At 41.9% G+C, this 14,950-nt stretch overlaps 2 protein-coding genes across 4 annotated transcripts in view; one reads left to right on the forward strand and one right to left on the reverse strand.

Annotated features, from left to right (window-relative positions):
• The window catches only part of LOC147225075 (synaptic vesicle glycoprotein 2B-like), a 47,515-nt gene extending 43,888 nt beyond the window's left edge, over nucleotides 1–3,627 (forward strand). For all 3 annotated transcript variants that reach the window (XM_086163172.1, XM_086163171.1, XM_086163173.1), the window contains exons 14-15: nucleotides 348–507; nucleotides 814–3,627. In XM_086163172.1, coding sequence (XP_086019298.1) covers nucleotides 348–507; nucleotides 814–997 — 344 coding nt within the window. In that variant the 3' untranslated portion in view covers nucleotides 998–3,627. The remainder of the gene's footprint in view (nucleotides 1–347; nucleotides 508–813) is intronic.
• Nucleotides 1,035–14,406, reverse strand: LOC147225077 (aminopeptidase Ey-like). The gene is made up of 23 exons (XM_086163680.1): nucleotides 14,270–14,406; nucleotides 13,297–13,391; nucleotides 12,922–13,038; nucleotides 12,630–12,816; nucleotides 12,414–12,556; nucleotides 11,749–11,885; nucleotides 11,444–11,570; nucleotides 11,023–11,177; nucleotides 10,740–10,853; nucleotides 10,129–10,272; nucleotides 9,986–10,051; nucleotides 9,780–9,845; nucleotides 9,257–9,429; nucleotides 9,030–9,109; nucleotides 7,642–7,772; nucleotides 7,423–7,478; nucleotides 5,888–6,035; nucleotides 5,687–5,778; nucleotides 4,710–4,820; nucleotides 4,466–4,633; nucleotides 4,245–4,385; nucleotides 3,948–4,029; nucleotides 1,035–3,868 (listed from the first exon to the last, which is right to left on the reverse strand). Exons 1-23 carry the CDS (start codon nucleotides 14,404–14,406, stop codon nucleotides 3,704–3,706), a joined length of 2,835 nt encoding a protein of 944 aa, XP_086019806.1. The 3' UTR covers nucleotides 1,035–3,703.
• Nucleotides 14,407–14,950: the final 544 nt, after the last annotated feature.

Consider the following 14,950-nt stretch of genomic DNA (forward strand, 5'->3'; position numbering starts at 1 on the left):
GCATACTTTCGGGTCCACTGTTACCATAGGAACCTACAGTTAAATAGTCATTTAAAAAAATGAAACCCTCTACCAATTCCCATTTTACGACAATAAAACATCACACAATATAAAACATATCCAAATATTTGATCACCATTTCAGTTGGTGCATCCTTCCTCCCCATTTTAAAAGCAATGCACCCTCAGATTTGTTTTGTTTTGTTCAAATAAATACTGCTGTTCTGTTTCCTGCACGTGCACAAGGCTGGGTAAAAGAAATATCCACTAATACTCAAATATGTTGGGAGTCTGTGCTAGTATCACCTGCGTGTCGGTCACTGCCTGTCCTATTGGCCATCTGTGCAGGCGGCTCCATGCTCATCTCAGCTTGCTGCAGCATCCTGCTGTTCCTCAGCTTCACCCAGTCGGCGATCATCGCCCTGCAGTGTCTGTTCTGTGGCGTCAGCGTCGCTGCATGGAACGGCATCGAGGTGGTGACGGTGGAGCTGTACCCCACATCTAAAAGGTAAAAAAAATGTAAAAAAAAATCCAACTAGGAATTGAGATCCAGTAAATTTCATGTTTTTCCACTTCATCAGATGAGTGATATGCATTTTTCTAAAAGCTATTTATTTGCCACATCTTTAATTACACATTTTAATCTCAACTCAATGGCGTTGTAATAGTCATTTAGAATTAACAAATCAAGTTTAAAGGTGGGGCGGAAGATTTGCTAGAGATCTCAACCCTATATGTTTGTCTGAAATGGGATTTTTTTTTACAAGCAGATATTCTTCGATGACCTGCTGATGTTCTCCTGTTTGTATGTCAGGGCAACGGCTTTCGGCGTGCTGAACGCTCTCTGCAAGCTGGCAGCGGTCCTTGGTAGCTCTATCTTCGCCAGCTTCGTGGGCATCACCAAAGCCATCCCCATCCTGCTGTCCTTCGCCGCGCTGGTGTGTGGCAGCCTGGTAGCGCTCAAACTACCCGAAACACGGGAGAAGATCCTGCAATGATGTCGCTCGACGGCAAAGGAAGTAGGGAAAGGGGTGAGGGGGGGGGAGTTGGCAAAAACATATCCGCTTTTACGCCTCTGTTGCTTTTGAAAGCGAGAATTAGAAAACTAAGACGTACCAAAACGTAAAAAATGCCAAGCTCTAATTTCTCTTCATGTCACGTGTTATTATTTGTGAAGACTTCAGGGACAAAAAAAAAAGGTCAATCATTCCAGTAGGATTAGTTGTGTGTAATGACAGAGCTCGAATAATGCAGCGGATCAGTTAAAGGTGCATTTCAGCGACTGGATGTGGGAAAATTACATACAAGGTCAATGATTTCTGACCCGAAAGAGTGTGAGCTCAGGGGTTCGTTCTCTCGACAAGGTGAGAACAGTGTGGACAGAGCCTTCAGAGCTTGGGATCTCCGAATGAAGGTACTAAAAATTCCAGGGCCGATGGTCAACGTGAACCGTGATCAAATTAATTCATCTGTACTCTTGTCTCGTGCATGCTGGGAATAACATCAGACACCGGCTACGTTTTCGAAAATCAGTCCGTGTGACTGATGCTTTTTTCTTTTCTTTTGTTACCCCGCTTTCCAGCATCCCTGGGAAAAAAAAAAGTACTTGCTCAACAAATAAGCATGACTGTTGGAACTGAACTGTAATAAGAGACTGCCAGTGTTAAAACTCCTGTCAATAATTCTGTTGAGTTTGTTCGCTCCTCAATATGAAAATGGTGAAATGAATTCCTCTAAATTAATAGACTGGATATCTATATTTTCCTATTTTCAACAAGCATTTAAACATCTAGAGTAATTGGTTGATAATTAATAGCCAAAATAAGATTAATTTAAGTGTCACATATTGGTCAAATTACTGCCTACTTTGGGATATTAAATGACTATCCTAACCCTTATTCTCCTTTTTTGGGGGGCCAGATTCTGATGTTTTTCCAAAGAACAGCGCAAAACACTACGGGAGAAATGGTTGTAAATATTCATGCCGTTGTGTCACGGTTAGCATGAGTGTTACGTTCAGTTCTACTTTCCTGACATCATCTCAATGGAGGAATCACTCAAAGAGGAAATTCTTACTGATTTCCCACCACTGCTCCCTTGCTGTGCTCGTCCTGCATGAAGCAAACAAACGCAGGAATGGCGATTTTACAGGAATTAGTGATGAATGGCCGTCTGGGGACAAAAGTGATTGACAGGTTATTGCTTATATTGAATTCTGTCTGATTTTTTGGCATTCTTTCTGGCATCTCGATCATATTCTTTGATTTAACTTTTAACCAAAAATCTGTTCATCAAGTGGAAGCAATTATTTTTTTGAAATGTAAAAGAAACAAAAAAATGTTTAGATCACTTGTGATTCACAAACATTACACGTATTTTGTAAAGCACTCAGCACACAAACTTGCGCCCAGCACAGACATCGACAGTTAAATCAACACGTTGGTGAGATTAATTTCATTTTATTTTTAAATGTACAGCTTAATTTTGAATAGATATTTGTTACATCTTGTGCTACGACTGGTTGTGTACACAACTAACTGCATGTTCGTCTACTGTTTCCCCCGGGTTACCTTTCAATATATGTCACTGTGTGTACGTCTAAAGGAAAAACAACAATAATAATAATAATAATAACAATAAGAAGAAGAATGATAAATCCAGGCCTGTTTTTCCTCAAAAAAAGCAAGAGCAGCGGCACTTTGATACAGAAATAGCTTCTCCTTGCTTCTCGGTGTCTTCCAAAGGATTTATGACCAAACAAAGTGAGTTTGAACCCCAGTCTACCTCCCACACTGTTTGATATGTCATGATAAATGTGACCAGCTGTGACTCCCGAGCTTTTGTTTTTTTTTTGACGTTTTACTGGGCTTTTACATTTCAAGAAAAGAAATTTCCTGCGACAGGCAGTTGCTTAATCTGACGTGAACCGAAAATACATCAACGCCTTCCCGCCCTCTTAACTAGCTCTTTTAAAAATGTATTTTAATTGTATTTATTTTTGAAAAACTCCATGGGGCAGGGATGAGATAGAAATACAGTTAGGACAACATTGCATTTTTTAATCTAGCTTGAATTGCTGTGCATGGTTGTGTGTTTGTTGTTGTTTTATTATTTTTTTTTACAAATATGTGGGTGTCAACCTGAGATCCGAACTTCTTGTGCATTCTTTTTTTCTTAATTTCATGTAAGGTATTTATTTATGGATCAGTGGGACCACGGTAAATCTAAGAAAAAAAGCAGTCTGTGAAAACTAAGTTGGTTTGCAAAAAGAAAAGAAAGACGTCCTCACACAAGAACAGCGGTTTACTGTCAATGCCGTGTCCTGAAACCCGCTCAACATGTCTTGGATCATGTCAGCTTCCGTGACAGCATCATGATGCCCACAGTCACACTATAGAGGATTTAAAAGCGCGCCGCTGTTTTTCAATGACTGCTTCTTAACCCAAATCTAGTTTAAATGTCTGGCTGGTTATTTCTTTTGCGTTTTTACGCTGCTGTCCGGCGACAGTCTGCCATAGGTGAAAATTTTGTTTCATGGTTTGATTTCTGTAGGATACCTGCGTGTATTTGTGGTCATGATGAATAAGACCAATAAAATGTGTTCATTAATGCACTAACATTCAGTAACCCTGGGTTTGTGTGTGTGTATTTCTTCCTTTTTTTTTTTTTTCCTACACACCACCAAATTTTTATCTGTGTCTCCTTCAGTGTGGCAGGCTGCTGCTCTGGCTGGTGAACCAGTCCAGGATCTCTTGTTTGTTCTGCTGCAGCCACTTAATGTTGGCCCTCGTTCTCTCTAAGGCCTGCTGCACGGCCAGCGTGGCGGTACCAAAGCCCCCTGACTCGTGCTTCTTCACAAACTCCTCCAGCTGTCAAAGACGCACAGAGGTCACACACGACAATTCAACACACATGTTAGGGATCAATCAATCCAATGGGACAACGTACCTCCTGTAGTTGAGCGGGGGTGGAAAACCTCGCCGTCACCCCGCTGATAATCGAGGCAAAGGAAAAGGAGCCCTGCCCGTATCTGGAAACCAAATTACAGATTTACCCTAAAGTTGCGCACTCGCTTGCATTTGACACCTCATTCAACTGGTTTATCTTCTAAATGCCTGGGCTGCCAGACACTCGGGCAACAAATCAGACGTGGTACACATCTCGTTTCTTCCTTATGCACCCCCCCCCATTATGTTGCTGCATTGAAATGTAAGGGTTTGGTCAAGGGTCAAGGGTCTCACTCACTGTGTGAACATATACGTCCACCGCGCCCTGACAAAGTCCCAAGCCAGACTCTGTCCCAGCCGGTTGCTGGCGATGGACGTGATGACCGAGGTGGCGTCCTGCTTACGGATCTTGATGGGATCCAGTGTGTAAGACAGATACCTGGGTGGGCATGGGAAATTATCAAGTGACCAATCGCGAGATTACTTTCCTCGTGTTTGATAAAGCAGCCGAGAACCCACCGCTTTAGCAAGGGTGTGTTACTGGTGCAGGCCAGCGCAGACATGAGACTACTGGCCTCGCTTGCTAAAGTAGCATTTTTGAACCCGGACCAGGCGAACTTCCACTCTGCCTCGCCCCCCGCGGCGATGGCACTGCAGTAAACGGTCGGCCGCAGGTTGGCACTGATCCTGAATGAAAAGAAATTGATCAAACATGGGTGTCCTGAAAACAAAGGAGGGGATTGATCAAACAAAGAATACTAACGAATTGTTTTCAGGGTTTTGCATCCATTCTTTGAACCATGTGCTGGTCAGGTTTTGGCACTGGTGTATCCCAGTGCTGCAGGCCATCCGGAGGGCGTTCACCTGGTTGTACCTGCGGGGGACATGAACATGGCTGTCGATCAGCAGCTGGATCATCACATCAGCGAAGAAACAGCTTTGTTCCTAACTGGGGGGAAATCCTCAAAGGGGACGATGAGATAATTACTCACGGGTACTCTGATATTGAAAACGAGAGGTTACATTAAAATAAAGAAAGACAAATAAAAACGATCAAGTTATTGCCTATATTCAAGGGGATGAAATGACAGACAAGTAGGAAAATAATTAGAGGAAAAAAAAATTGAGAAAGAAATTAAATTAACATGATAAAGACCAAGTTAATAGCAGATTTGAAACTGCTATGCAACCAATTTGGTTCACTTCTAGCTAGTTGTTGTACTTCTAATTGGTCTGTTCATGGACACGTGGTTAGTTACCAGGAAGTAAAGCGGTTGCTGTGAAGTGTGGACATTAAAATCAAGCACACATTGAACCTGCGCATTATGTAGGAATTACCAAGGAAATAATCCAAATTAGGAAAAAAGACAACCATTAAACCTTATGAAATCCAAAAGTTTACATGTAAGTGGTCATGAAGTTACATGAAAATTAATGACATCATTAAGTTATGTCAAGACAAATTGTCTTGACAAATCAGCAATTTGCAAATTATGAAACGCCTCCAAACATAGCTGTCAATGCCGAACTGAAGGATCCTCTCGAATGAGGGAAAAACATCTTCAAGTCAAGAAATTCAAGTCCAGTTGCCAAGACAAGAAGATGACAGAGAACTTCATTGTATTTCCAATTAAAGGGAAAAGGGAGTTACTAACTTATTGCTGTACATTTTATGAATATGCTTGTTCGATGAAGGACTTTACTCGTGTCCGATGTGTGCCGCCGTTTGTTTCTACTCACTGGTCGGTGTGTCTGCCAGGAACCTGGGTCCAGTTCGATGTCATGTTTTTAAAGAACAGGAAGAGTGGAGTCACTAGCTTCCTCATGTAGCCCTGGAAGTAATACAGGATGCAGATGCTTCTTAACCATTCAATCACCACAAAGTGGCACAAGAGTAAAAGAATGTCTGTATTTGTGGCTATTTCTTATGAAGTCCTGTACCTGCATCGGCTGATAAACATCGGTTTGATCCAACATCAGGTAATAATACTGAAAGTTGTCCAGCGCAGCCTGCCAGGGTATGTATTCCGTCTCCATTGACAGATAGGAGGTGGTTCTCAAGGCCAGAGAGGTGGAAACCATTCCAGCTCTGCGGGGGTTCATGAGTTAAAAACATCCCCAAGCTATGTCACTTCTGCTTTCCATACAAAACAGTATTTTAAAAGAATACCTCTGGACCACCTATTTAATGAACTGCTGGTCTGTAGCAGAGATAAACTGTATCATAACTAAACGATTTGCACTCTTGCATATCTTATCATCTACCTGTCACATTACAATTGCTTATTTTCTTTATCAAACTTTGATAAGATCAGACTTCAGTTCGCTCTTTATCTAATTTTCTTTCATGTTTTTTTTTTTCTATTTTTGTACTATTTTCCAATTTTACATCTGGTTTGGGGCTTCCTCCAATTTTTATTTGTTTTCCTTGTTGAAATCTTCTTGTCTTGGCAACCGGACTTGAATTTCTACACTTGAAGACGTTTCACCCATCATCCGAGAAGTTTCTTCAGTTCTAATAACCTATGGGGGGGTTTCTGAATATAACTGCCAGGGTTTTGGACGGGTCTAGGCTATGGTGGCTTGATCTGTAAATGGAAGAGTTGATCTGCAGAAACTAGATGTCGGCGGGGGGGAACAAAAGAGCAACTTAGGGAACAGGTAAACCTAAATAAAGGAGTTAAACCTGTTGGATCACATGAACTGAGGGTCATGTGGACTTGACCGAGGGCTGGTTCTGGTGGTGGGTCTTTTCTGATTGTTTGGAGAGTGCAGATCGGCCTGGTACATGTGTGCAAATCTGTCTTGGCATTGATCCCAGTACGGTGTACTTTTGTGAAAGGTTGTGTTTGAGGCCCCCTCCAATATTCAGAGATGGCCCTTGTCCTTCAGGTGAAGTTGGACTGTGGAGTCCTATCCTAAAGTGGTGGCTCTCCTGTGTTGGGGCAACCGTTTGTGCAGCGGTTGTTAGGTCTCTCCGATGTAGATGTCATCACAATCCTCAGTGCAATTGACGACATACACATTCATATGAAGACAGGTCATTAGAACTAAGGAAGTCTCTCGGATGAGGAGTGAAACGTCTTCAAGTGATGAAATTCAAGTCAAGCTGCCAAGACAAGAAGATTTCGACAAGAACTCACCGTGACCTGGATGACCGAGGAACCTCCACAGACATTTATTTGTTATCCTTCTCCCTTTACTTCCAGCCAGCCAGAAATTTTTGCTTGAAAAATCGATGCTTGAATATGGACGCACAACTCAATAGTTGTATTACATTGAGTTATTTTAAAGTATTTATGCATGCAAGAAATGAATGTGCTTCCGAATGTGAACAGGAAACCGAAAAACAAATTTTGAATAAAGCCCAAATAGGACCAATATTTCTACTTTTGATGAAGCTCTGAAAAAATCTGAGGAGTCAGCAGCTGAAGGAGGAAAATGCGGCAAAGCCTCGGGCTGTAAATCGGACCTACCTCGCCAGATTGAATGCATCATCTACCAGCTGGGCTCGGTTTATCACCGGTATAACCTAGACAAAAGATAGGGATATGGGAACCATCAATAACTAGTCAATAGCACATGAAAGGTAATGTTAAAGTAAAATACATAGGAGTGAGCAGAAGAGATTAATAGTGAATTCAAAGAACCACTATCTACACGCCATTCTTGGAATCTAGAATCTGACCTTGTACCTGATGGTCTGTATCCAGCTGAATCAGAAGTCTCTGCCAGTTTTCCAGGTCGTAGTTCACCCGATAATAACCTGTGATGTTCACATTAGCCAGAATCCACGAAGCACCACTCCTCATCTCCAAGTTCACACCTTGGAGAGAAATCATTGAAAGAAAGCAGACATATTTCAGGGGGGGCGTTGTTTACATTGTCATATCACTTTTGCGAAGAATTCATTTAAAAGTTGGCATTTTTGTATTAAATGGAGAGGTCCTTATAACAACAATAACGTTGTTAACTTTGTCACAAACTTTTTGTCTAGGATACGTATCATTTTTTTACTACTTCACTGTGGGTCTAAGAGAAATGCAATTTCAATCCTCTGTATGAGTGGAAAAATATGACAGTGTTGACTACAAAGTTGACTTTGACTAAGCTGATGGTGGAAGTAAAACAAATTATACGAACTACACATAGTAATTTCTTAGTAGTAAGATATATCAAAAATGTCATTTTTTTCAACTTTATGACAGTAAGACACTGGTACAACATTAGCAAGGCATCAGTTTCAAGATGTAAATGAAGCATTTAATGTAGCAAAGACATTAAATGAAAAATCAAATTTGGATTTCAGGAGTGGGATGCCATCAAAAAAAATTATAAAAGTTGGTTGAGGTTTGATGATGGGGAAATAAATCATATAAATTGTGTTTTAATGAGGAAAAAAAATTAATGACGATCAAGTTATGAGCTTGAACTTTACCTTTCCGTATTAGCAATCCTGTTATCTTCCGTAGCAATGCTAACATTAGCAACTTGCGTAGTCTTACAAAGTTAGTATTACCTATCTGCGTGCTAGCTCCAACATGGTGCTCTCGGTGAGTGGAGGTGCTTCTGTGAAACGCAAACTCCCCCAAAGTGCAAATAACAATTTTATTTACTCCCACCTTTAATTTAAATTTCCCTTTTTCCCCGTCGTATCAGTGACCACGTCTTTCATGCTAACCACACTGTGCGTCACTGAAAATTGTCCCTCTGAAACTTGTACGCGGAGAAGTACCATAGTGCAAATTAATTTTAATTAAAGTTTAATGAGCAATAGTTGTTGTTGGCCACAGCCACACCGCAAACACCTGCAATTTTAACTCACTGATCCCGCTCAATTCCAGGTAAAAAAAAACAACAACCCAGAATTCATTGTACCCCAAACCACACCCACATCATTCCCAAAATCACACAGAAAACAAGCTTCGACATAAACACCAACATGTTCTCAACTCATCATTTTTTTCTGTAATTAGTTAACTCCAGTCAGTTGAAACTGACTCTTGGAAAATTTCAAGTAGCATATTTAAAAAAAAAAATGTTGGGTTTTTTTTTATATGAAACCAGAACCCTCCATCCTCACCTTTCTTTTCCATCAACCACCAGATATCTCTCTGCACATCACCGCCCGTCATCCACCTTATAGGAACCATCCACTCGTAGCTGGGAAGAAGGGAATCTATTTAACATTGTGACATCTGAACTCATAAATAAACCATCAACTCTTGTTGCAAACTTTTACTGATAACAGAGTTAGGAATTTGAAAAAAAAAAAAAACCTTGTTGTGTTACACATGAGGCTCTGCGTACTTGTAGGGTGATCTCGCTTTGACGCTGGACTTTGAGTCAAGTAAGAAGTGCTGCTGTGACACTTCTCCCGTCAAAGTATTGATTGTAACGACTGGGAAGCCCATCTGGAGAACCCAACGGTTCATAATATCATGAACTGGACGAGGAAGAAATACATTGTTGTCTTCCACTGCCTGTTGAAAATAGATCACAGTATTTTCATATAAAATGAAGATTATTATGAGTGTATTTGAGTCATGACATACAGTATATTTTAAAGCAATCATGTGGCTATTGACAGTTTTTTTTTCCAATAGTTGGGTACTAATTAATCAGATTCAGATATGGAGGTTTTTAAAGGCAAGTAAGGCTTTTTTGACTGATATTTCTTTCCTCGGTTGTTAAAAACCCAAAGAAGTTCATTAAATAAGCCTTAGCATGTTTGCTGCATCACCCCTTCCGTCTCACAAAGCTCAAGTCAGTCACTGCAACACCTATAACAGTCGACCCGATAAGTGTTACTGAAAAATCAGAACCGAAATACCTTTTGTAGATTTTCCCACAAATCATTCCCGACTGTGTTGCCAGAGGAGAAGTTGTTGAGATACCCCTGGAGAAGAAAAACACATCGTTACAACCTGACACTGTGTCCCCCCCCCCCCCCCCCATGCTGAATGATTTATACCGTGATTGATTTGTAGCTCCACATTAGAAGCAACTTTGTGGAAACCGCGATGCAAGCGCACTCACATTAAGTCCCCGGACGAAAACTGGCTCGGAGAGGAAATCGGACAACATCCTCAGTACGGCTGCACCCTGAGGACGCACGCGGACTGTCAGTATTGAGTTTAAATTTCGGCCCCGAAAACATGGGCATGCTCCACAACAAGCACCTTGCTGTAAGAGATGACATCGAACTGCTCCGTGATCTGATCCGGCAGAAAGATGCTGTCCTCTTTAGACGACAAAGGATGAGAGGAGGCCAAAGCGTCCACCGCAAACACCCTGTGGATTTCATCCAGGACAATCAGATCTTTCTGGAAGAAGGACACAGATTTTGCCAAATGAATGATCTGTATTTCCAGTAATACAGGGTAAAACCTCAGTGGCAACTGAAAAAAAGATAACAATACATCTTCTGGTCCTGGTTAGATTCCCCAAGCCCCCCATAACCTGTTGAAGTGCTGTTGAGCAAGACATTGAAGCCCCAGATGCTCCCCAGGTGCTGCTTAGTGTCTGTCTGATAGTCTACCCATCAAATCTGGCTTTTTTGGGTCCATTTTGTCTTTAAATGGATATAGCACTGCATTTTGTTAACCTGTTCTTGCACATGTGTATTAACACTTAAGGGGAATCTAATAAATTGATGAATATCTGGTCAACTTTTTGGGGGGCTTAGTTTGCAGTACTTGGGCATCTGGTGAGGTATTCCACAGACGTAGCATCAGTGTTTTGTTTTGTTTTGTTGGAGATCATATTGACCAGATAGAAATGAAATCCTCACCACATTCCATCCAGGTTCAGCCTTGTCTGCTCCCAGATAAGACACGTAGGTTGCAAATCCTTCATTCAGCCACACCTCATTCCACCATCTCAGTGTCACCAGGTTCCCAAACCACTGGAAGCCAGAAGTGTCAGTTCACTAACAATCAGCTACATTATCACTTCCCAAGAAATATGGCACTTTTCTATATGACCCTCGGGTCATTTGACAAAATTTGTCGTTTGCCTTTGACTCACAGATGTGGAGAAAAGAAAACCGACCATTGGTCGTAGCACAAGCTCACCATGTGTGCCAGCTCATGAGCAACAATAGTGACGGTGGTCTCCTTATTTCCGTTGGAGGAAGTCAAAGGATCATAGAGGAGCTTGGTCTCCCTGTAGGTCACCAAACCCCAGTTCTCCATGGCCCCGAAATAGAAGTCCGGCAAGGCCACTTGATCTACGAGGGAGGGGTAAAATCAACACATACAATCCCTCCATATCTTCATGTACTTTTCTAAAAGTACTACATTTGTATTCTCTGTGTTTGATTGATAAAGGGTAAAAGCACTTCTTTAGCTTTTAAGATCACATGTAGTTTTCATAACTATACAATTTAATCTTGCATCATGACAACACATCTTGAGGGAGCTTCAAGCAGCCTGAGATGCATAATGTCAGTTAAAATGGGCTTGCTGGTTTAGCCAAGCAGAACGGCGGGCTAACCTGACTTGGTGAGAGGATAGGAGATGTTGTAGTACTGCTGGAAAAATTCCAAAATAGGTCCTGTCACAGCGAGGGCGTAGTTCCCCTGTCCTTGTTCAATAGCCTTCACGCGAGCCCAAACACGTATCTGGACGCAGAACGGCAAACCAGTTCATTCTGCGTTCAACATGTCATTTTAGATGGAACATGCAACTCCGGGCAGAGGACACATGTAAGGTCAGGTGAAATACTTATATCACATAACTGTTGTGCAAGTGTACCTTCAAATGATGGGACGTATTGGACCAATCCCCAATTATACCTACCAGTGTGTGTCCTTGCATGGCCTCTCGACATGCAAAGTCTGAAACCACGATGGCTAGTAGATACGTGGACATTTTCTCTGTCGGCCAAAACTTGGTCATCGTCACCGCAGTTCCGTCAATAGTCATGTTGACACTGTCTGAAACACAAGGAGGCACCCTGTAAATGTGGACCCATCTACAGGGTTTTGAGTGTTTTCTTGTTATTCATGTGACATTATAAATGTCCGTTTCTTTCAAATTTTCCAGGAGTGAATAGAAGAGCAACTGTTTGCTTAACTTGCCCATGTCTTTGGATTTATTCCCATTGTATGCTACTTCACTATTTTACAGCAGGACACTTGCCTCGCAGCATGACGGCCCTCGATTCGAGTCCGACAGGGAGAACCATTCTGCACGGAATCTCCATGTTCTTCCAATATCTGCATGGGTTTCTTCCACGTTCTCCAGTGTCCACCCAAACACCAAAACATACAGGAGCTTCCTTGTTGACGCGCAATTGCCCAGAGGCATGAATGGGAGCATGGATAGTTGTATATTTCCAACTATCTGTGATCGACCCCCACCTCTTGCCCAATGACACCGGGGATGAACTACAGCCCCCCTGTGACCCTGACTACAGGATAAGAGCTATAGATAATGAATGGATGAGCGAGCTTTGGACTGACCTATCTCCATGCTGTTGGACAGCGCCACAGTCCCTGGAGGATGCAGGACAATGAGATGGAAAAAAGCCTTCATGGCAGGCTCGTCAAAACAAGGGAAGGTCTTCCTGGCGTGAGTGGGATGCATCTGAGACGTGGCCACAATCCTGCCAACAAGCAGAAACATTCTGGTGAGCATGTTCACGGCAAAACAGACACTGTCTAAAAAAGAGGACTCACTTCCTGATGCCGTCCTCCTCATATTCACTTCTGTAAAAGCCTGCCAAGTCGTCCGCCAGTTCTCCTGTGAACACGGTCCCCAACCGGTACGTCCGCCCCGCGGTTAATTCTCCATCGAGATGAATAACCAAGAACTGCGTCTCTGGTTGCAGCCAGGACTTTTTTACAGCAGGAACAGACCCTCCATCTGGATTGGAGAACATTTCAAAAGTCAAATGTCGACGACAAACAGATACAAAATTTAGAAAGAGGCCGAGGTCTGGATAAAGTGTATATTTGTGTTAGCGCCCACCTAAAGCTACAAGCGTGGCAATGTGTGTGTCGTTCACTCCGGTGTAGTTGAGTTTGTTGGAGTGGATCAGGATCAGGTCTGTTTGCATCACGCAATCAAACTCCACAGTGGATTCACCTGTTGGAGACATAGAGAGAAGAGACTATTGGAGAATAATAACAGTCAAACACTGATCAAGACAGTCAAATATGTATGATACAATTACATCTTCAGTATATATGTGCATGTATATATGTATACATATATATATACGTGTGTGTGTGTGTGTGTGTGTGTGTGTGTGTGTGTGTGTGTATAATCCAAGAATACCATGGATATTATTGGCCTCTTCTGGCTGAAGTAAGAATAGCATTGATGAAAGTCAGGAGGGCTCACCTGTGAAAAGGTAGAGGCCGTTGGGGCCGGCACTCAGATGAGGCCACAGGGTGATGTTGTAAGTGGAAGGGACCAGGGAAGTGGGGAGGCGGTATCTGTTACACACACACACACACACACACACACACACACACACACACACATACACACACATACATACATTCATTCATTTCACTCCAGCTGTGTGATGATGATGATACTACAAGTACGACTACTACTACTACTACTACTGATCATAATAGTAATAATAATAATTATTGTCATAAAATGAGATGGAATTCTTATAATACTTCCAATACTTACTGCTCTGCAGGCCAAAGCTGATTTTTTTTTTATTTTGAATGTGGTTGAATTATTTTATTATGTTTTCCGGCAATTTTTCTAGAAAGGTAACAGATATTGCTTTCTCCAAAAGTGTTTGAAAATACACAATGTGCACCAGAAAAATGACCAAACAGCTACATTGACCTGAAAAGTCTGATTGAAATCTTCTTGTCTTGGCAACTGGACTTGAGTTGAGTTTCAAGTTCAGTTGCCAAGACAAGAAGATTTCGACAAGAATTCATCATGACCTGGATAACTGAGAACCTCCACAGACATATTGGCCAGAAAATGCATGTAAACTTTTGATTAAAAAAAACCAAACAGATTTTTTTCCATTTCAGTGGAGAATTCAGGAGCCATGTTTCTGGAGAGAAATTTCCTCATTCTGCTAAATGTTTTCTGTGAACAAGCTGAATGAAATGTTCAAACTGCAACTTAAGGATGACTGGTATTTGTGTTTTTGTAAAATTTGATGGTGTTTTGACCCAGGTGGCCACAAAAGATCCCACTGAGTTTATATTACGATATTAAAGAAAAAAGGGAATCTGGAGTTCCATGATTTTTCTCCATTAATCATCAGCGCTTAAATCCAAGTGACATCTCCTCACCACTCAAAAGAAACACCTGGAGAAATGAGACAGAACCCTACCTGTCCCAAGGCGCGGTGGCATCACCAGCATCTCCTGTCAGGGCAACAGTCCATAACGTAACAATGGTTACCACGGAGACCAAGCCCAGGACCAGGAACACAATGCACATCCTGCTGACTCGGCAGGAGCTCCCCATGGCCTATCAAAGTGCGAAGATCCTCACAGATTAGACAGATCCAGGCGCACTAAAAACAGAAACACGATGATCCGCAGGAGATTTCCTGAGTCTGGCATGTGAAGTAAACTGACAAAAGAGCAGCGTTTCCCAACATTTAACAGCCGTTCTGACCTTAACCTCCCCCTGTCCAGCCTCTCACAGTTCATTGTTTGGAGTAAATAGATTATATATTATGACAGGATTGCTCTTCACAGCACCTCCTGATAACCGTCCGCTTACGCTTGCGATAAGGGGGATAAATTATCTCGAATAATGTGCAACCTGTGTTCCCATGTCATGTCATGTCATATCATAAAACATCCCATGAGAGTCCGCATTTGTGTGACGTTAGAAATGTGCAATAGGTTATAAACTTTGAATTAACTTCACCAGTTCTGCTTGTATTTTTTATTCGCTGCTTATCACCGTGAAGTCAAGTGAGCGATTTTAAAGCTGACCAATCAAAGGGCCACTTAAAAAGGTTTACAACTGTTCGTTGTCATTTAGAGTCTTTTAAAAGGGT

Source organism: Fistularia commersonii, chromosome 17 (genome assembly GCF_037954325.1).
Source record: "Fistularia commersonii isolate RoL2024-O1a breed Wild chromosome 17, RoL_Fcom_v1.0, whole genome shotgun sequence".
NCBI lineage: Eukaryota > Metazoa > Chordata > Actinopteri > Syngnathiformes > Fistulariidae > Fistularia > Fistularia commersonii.